At 37.1% G+C, this 6,263-nt stretch overlaps 1 protein-coding gene across 1 annotated transcript; it reads right to left on the bottom strand.

Moving 5' to 3' along the window:
- Nucleotides 1-1,472: 1,472 nt before the first annotated feature.
- LOC139950555 (transmembrane emp24 domain-containing protein 6-like) lies at nucleotides 1,473-4,010 on the bottom strand. Its single transcript, XM_071949297.1, has 4 exons — nucleotides 3,628-4,010; nucleotides 2,957-3,077; nucleotides 2,587-2,732; nucleotides 1,473-2,339 (listed from the first exon to the last, which is right to left on the bottom strand). The coding sequence occupies exons 1-4, from the start codon at nucleotides 3,865-3,867 to the stop codon at nucleotides 2,106-2,108; spliced, it is 741 nt and encodes a 246-aa protein (XP_071805398.1). The 5' UTR covers nucleotides 3,868-4,010; the 3' UTR covers nucleotides 1,473-2,105.
- Nucleotides 4,011-6,263: the final 2,253 nt, after the last annotated feature.

The following is a 6,263-nucleotide window of genomic DNA, read 5'->3' as shown; positions in this document are numbered from 1 at the left end:
TTAAATGAGATGTTAGCCCGACTCTCCTCATATTGAGGAAATTGTGAACAATTGTAAGATTGACACAATTTACATTTTCTTCCAAAAGAGGGTGTTTTTGTACACATTGTGCCTGCATCTCAACCACATCCATGTCAGAAGCATCAGGCCTGTGGTCTGAAGTCTGTGAAACATTCCATTATGTTTCTTGTGTATCGGGAGACAAATTGTAAATAGCGAAAAAGGGGTAGAGTTTTGAAGGGCGGTGAACATATGGACTGAATGACTCAACTGGAGTGTTTTCTTGCAAGTTAGACAGTTACACTGCATGTGTCACTTAAAATTCACATCAAAAGAGTTGTGTCACTTTGAGCTTGAAAGAATATTTGAGAATATATTTTTTGCTAGCCGGGAATACATCATTCTTGATTGAAGAAAAGACATCTTCATTGGAAAGTCCATGGAAACAATTTAAGATGCACTTATGTCAAGGGGAAGGTCATAAATAAATATAGGTGGTTACAAGAAATATATTTAAATTGTCACAATTGTTTATTAAAGTAAATCATGCATTATTTATTTATCAGTTTATTTACTTATTTATTTATTTATTTATTTATGTCACATCCAAAATCAAACAAAAGGTCTGAATAAGTCGGGACATATTTTAAAAGAGTTCCTTCCAGGTTAGAAGAAAAACAGCTTAGCACAAAATAACTCTGCTGTCTAGAAAAGGTCTTTGTCCAATGCTATGTTTGATTTCACAATATAAAGAGTTAAGACTAGTCTTATCTTGGGTTATTAGGACGAGTAACTCGTCATAACTTAGGACTAGGCTTGAGTTTTTACTATCTTCTAGGACTAGTCCCAAGTTAGGACAGGTCCTAACTCTTTTTGAAATTGACCCCTGTTTACTGTCTGCAGTACTGAGTTGTACCTACACAATTTGATTGCATTGCTTCACAACTTATAACTATCAGCTTATTCGTGGTTCTTTTCTTATGGAATTCATCAACTGAAACACTTGTGTTATCTAACTGTTGCCCAAGTAGGTTCTGCAGTCAAAATACACCTTGAAACTGCCTAAACATTTCCAGCCTGTTCCATTTGATGAACTTAACAGACTTGAACCAGTCCGAACAATTATTATGCAACACATTCTTGAATTCTTCCTATCCATGTACAGTGTATAAACATCAAATCAGTAAGCATTTTCTGAAACTATGTGTCACTCATGTACAATTCATATAAGTGTCTTCTTTCACAGTTATCATAATGCTGCTTTATTCTTAGCAGAAATGTAATGTACTTTGTGGCGATTAAGTAATAAAATTACAAGATAATTGATTGCTGAGTTGGCTTTGTGTATCTTTTTGAAAACAAAACAAAAACACGAGAAAGTAACCTCACCCTCCCCTTTAATAAAGGCAAACATTTATATTATTAATAATTTAAGTTAAAAGTTTAAAATAAATCCACAAAATATGAATATGGAATGCTAGAGATAAGATATAATGTAGGTTGGACTTTGAGCTCTGTAGAGCAACAGTGTATTTGCTTAATAGATGAAACTGGTTTGATAAGGTTTAATGGCATTCAATTAATTATGTTGTGCCATCGTTTTGTTTTCTCTTTCAATATCAAGGCAGCCATCGGGCTGATGGAAAACTGCAGTCATGATATTTCTGTTCAGTTTTAGCTTCTGTTATAGAACTCTGGTGATATTACAGAAGGTAGTTGCAGCAGTAGAAAGGTTAATTTTATGATTTATATCATTAACATCACTGAGAAACATAGCACAATAGCTGCTCCCCGTTTGAAGAAGAAAAAGTAAATAAATAGAAGAGAAGAACGAATAAAAACAGCGGACAAACAAACAAACAAACAAACAATCACCAACATGACATAAACAATGGATCACTCCGAGAATTAATTGTTAAAACAAAACTTTGACCTTTTAGTGAACCATAATAACAGACACAATTCGAATAAAGTACTGCTAAAGTTAACAACTATTGATAACTGAAACGAACTTTTGATGAACCCGTTTAAGAACTGACCTCACCTTATATTCTTTATCCCCGATGTAAATTTACCATCATTATTACATTCAGAAAGATAGTTAGCTAACACCTCGGTTTCTGTGTTGGAGTTACTGTCTTCACATTAAAGAAACTTCGCAGAGTCCATACTTGAATGAAACCAGCCAATATTATAATAGTTGCCTGGGCAATGGACCAGTATAAGATATAATCAGCATTACTTGCTTGTAGCATCGTGTCTACCTCAGTACTGAAGCGTAGCATATACTGCTGTCTTGAGACGCGAAACATTTGCCGCCATGTTCTTTGGATCGAATCCTGATAAAGACACAATAAGAGAAATGTAAAATTACTAGTTAAAATGACTACTGTAGGATAGAATAATACACAGATAAAGGAAAGGATAGTAAACAACATCACAAACAATAAATAAATTGAAACACAGTACAAAAACTGATCTGAACAGGAATGTGATGGGGGCATCACATTGAAGTTGTTCAATGATGACAAGCTCAAGAAATGTTCTAAATTGAAAGTTGTCTTGAATTTCTCTATCGATACTTACTGATGCATTGGCCAAGTTGTGCTCCGTTTCTGCCTTCAACGTGAAATATTTTTGTAAAGTATTTTCTTCAAACATATCAATCGTCATGGAAACCTTCTTAGCATGGTATCGAGAAGCGAAGTTTCCGAAGCACAAACTGTAGGTTTCTAAAAATTGACACAAATATTGACAAAATACCGGTGTGAGAAAAATCAACAAGCTCTCACTTGAATGTAAACACAAAGACAAACAAAATAAGAGAAATTAACAACACACTGTGCCTATACATGTGTTTGTTTTACTTTTAAATTAAAGGAATGTTACAGAATCGTAGAAAACATCCCTTGGAATATTTTATGTTAATTGTTTTTTTCTATTAGTTGGGAATTACCGTCTTTGTCGACGTCTCTCTCGAACTCATCTTCAAGATTGTTAAAAGATGTGTAAAGTCGTTCGCCACGATCGGTTTTAATCATGACTCGCATGTTGTGCTCAACGTCCCTGCTACTCGCCTGTAAGTACAATTATAATACAACTTGTTCAAGGCACGGGGATCGATTTAAGAACTTGGGTTTAGGACTAGTCCTAGGAGATATAAACAAACAATTTTTTTTTTAATATAAGGGTAGTCCTTAACTCGTCCTAACTCAAGATAAGACTAGTCCTAAATTTGTGTGAAATCCGCCCTTGGTAATTATTCAAAATAATATTTAGCATAAACAATTACTCTGTTACGAGCAATGGGGAGCTGTTGGTGGTACAACACATTGTTAGAAACGGCTCCCTCTGAAGTAACATCAATTTTGAAAGAGGTAATTCCTCACTCAAATAAAAAAAACTTCAAGCCTGAAGACTTTTATTAGACATCTGAAAGCACACAAATTTGTGCAACAAGGGTGTTTTTCTTTCATTATATTATCTTGCAACTACAATGACCAATATTAAGTCAAAATTTTCAAAGATTATTTTTAATTTCATGCATATGTTGGTATACAACAAGTAAGAATACTGATCTTTGACACTTACCAATAATGTATCCAGTAAATTTAATTGATTACTTACATGGTAATGAAGTTGGAACTTGAATCCAGTCTTGACCTTCTGGAAGAAACATTGCTCTGTCCCCCTCTCGAGGATGAAGGTCAGCTGGAAGCTAATCCATGGTTGTTCTCGATCTATAGGGTCAACATATGCGTGTTTGGATGGCTCAACCCATTCACTAACCATACACTCCAAAAATAAACTCAAGAGAATAATTGTCAACAAACTCGAATAAATTGCCGTCGTTTTTATGAAAGTCATTCTGCTGAAGGATAACTATAAATAAAATTAAAACAACTGGTGTGCGTATAATTATGTTGTTTCCCAAATAAAAGACTACTCTTTGACTAAAAAGTGAACGCACATGTGGTTGTTGTGTGATAAATATTAATATTTAGGCCTAATTGTACACAGTTTTATACCATATGGAAGCAGATAATAAATGGTAGAAGCCATTGTGCTTGAAGGGGTTGGTTGGTTTTGCCTTTTGTTTATATGGTTGGTGTGTTCGTTCATTATTTCATCAACGCTTAGAGTAATTTAACAGTGTCGACCCTGATCTATGATTCAGTCATGAGTAAGAAAGACGCAAAGAGCAATAAGGACCAAATATCATAGAGGTGCTAAGCACAACTATTTGCTTAGCATGAACTGGTTGCCTTTGATAAAAACAGGAATACCAAAATTTCCACATGATTTTCAGGATAAGAGAACAACAGCTGAATACCAGTAACAAGCAATATGCAACAACAGGGAAATGGTTGGTTATCTTGTTTTTATCAAGGAAGACAAATCATGCTTAGCAATTGTTGTGCTTCGCAGCTCCACGAAAGTGGGCTCTGTTGTCTTACAGCTATACAACAGCATGGGCCTAGTGGCTTTAAAGAGCAGCCTCGATAGCAAATACATTGTCCTACTTTATATGCATGGATTTTAAATGAACTGGGCTGGATATAAAGAGCGGAACAGCTTTAGACTAGCCGAAAAGCGCAGCAGGGGCCGACACGTGTCATTATTGTGACTCTAATGCTGTGTCGGTGCGTCCTCTTCTTACGAACCGTGACAGGGACCGGGGAGGGGCGTGACATTATGCAGCCCGCCTACCATATTGTTGCCCGTAACATTTAACTTGCATCGGATCATCACTAATTAATATTGTGAAAGTATTAGTTTCATCGGTCTGCTGTTACCATGGCATTCGTTTGTACAGCTTTGGGACAAGCGGCTTGGCCAATCTCTAGTGTTTGTTCGTGTTGTTGTTTTTTTTCGTGTTTTTTTTTCTCTTCATTATGAAATGGAAATAATAAATCTTGCGATGGTGTTAATTAGGAATTCAAAATGGCTGCCATATCCAGCAGCCCTCTTGGTTCAGGAAAAACATGTAGATATAAAATAATACTCAAGAAGTAGGAAAAAACAGGTCATGGTGGGGTTAATGTAAAGGACACCCTTAGCAACTGTGCGTTTTGGAAGTTTACTTTTCGGAACATTTATTTTATTGGTTTTAGCATGGAGGAATAAATTACATTATTCCTCCATGGTTTTAGCATGTGGAAAAATGGTATGAGGTCCGAGACTTGAAAGTAATTTTAAAATTAGTAAAGTGTGCTGCACCCCAGTTCCGGTGTTGCGCCGTCTATTGGCGAATAAAACTAGCTTCACAAGAAAGAGAGGGCCGCAGTGATGAGGCGAAGTGATTTCATTGGATACAATAATTTCAATGACGAAACGAGCAGTGACGTCAATTGACGTATATCTTTGCATGTTTGATTGGTCCGAGTAGAGGTGATTTCGATCGTTTACAGAGTGTATGTGTGTCCTATCATTACTACAGGACGACTCTATGGTCCTTTTTGATTCCACGGCGATCGGCTTTGGATTCGGCTTGAGGTTCCGTTTTCTCGTATGAAGCCCTAAGTGCGTATGCCCAAAGCCAAGCTATCCTGCGAATCCAAAGCCAAATCCAGTCGTTTCGAAAAGGGCTTATGTCAAATGAATGTAGGTGAAAGTTGATTGGGAATGGGGCATTGACGTAGGGTCAACGGTGTCAGATGCAATTGGGTCCGCCATGCAATACTGTCCGCTCCGGACACTTTTGCATATGCAATCATGTCCGGTGCTATGCAAAAACCGTCCGGTAACATGTATGTGCGTGCGTAAGCGAGCGTGCATGCACTGAACCTACGTATGCAGCATGAATATTCACGTACTGTATGATTGTACGAATATCCAAATTACTGCAAGAGGACGGTTTTGCACGGGAGCGGACACAACTGCATATGCAAATGTGTCCGTGCGGACACAATTGCATTATGCAGCAGCGTCCGGGCGGATACGATTGCATTTGCAAAACCGTCCGGCGGACATTATTGCATATGTAATAATGTCCTCCGGATAGTATTGCATAGAGAGGACATAATTGCATGCGACACAGGTCATGATGTGTTTTGTTATTGTATTTCTAACTGTGGACTAGTACGAGTTTATTTTTCAGGTTTGACAATAGTCTTAGTCAACACACTAGGTTAAATGGTTGTTTGTTTGTTTTGTATTCTTTCGTCGCGGGAGCTTTGAATGGGCATTGCGTCATAATGTGCTGCGTGCAAGGCTTGTTAAGAGCGAGCTTTCCTTTGCAAGGCGGGGCACATGCTTAGTAT

Source organism: Asterias amurensis, chromosome 18 (genome assembly GCF_032118995.1).
Source record: "Asterias amurensis chromosome 18, ASM3211899v1".
In the NCBI taxonomy this organism is placed as follows: domain Eukaryota; kingdom Metazoa; phylum Echinodermata; class Asteroidea; order Forcipulatida; family Asteriidae; genus Asterias; species Asterias amurensis.
The sequence above is the reverse complement of the archived record's forward strand: the minus strand, read 5'-3'. Positions and strand labels throughout refer to the sequence as shown.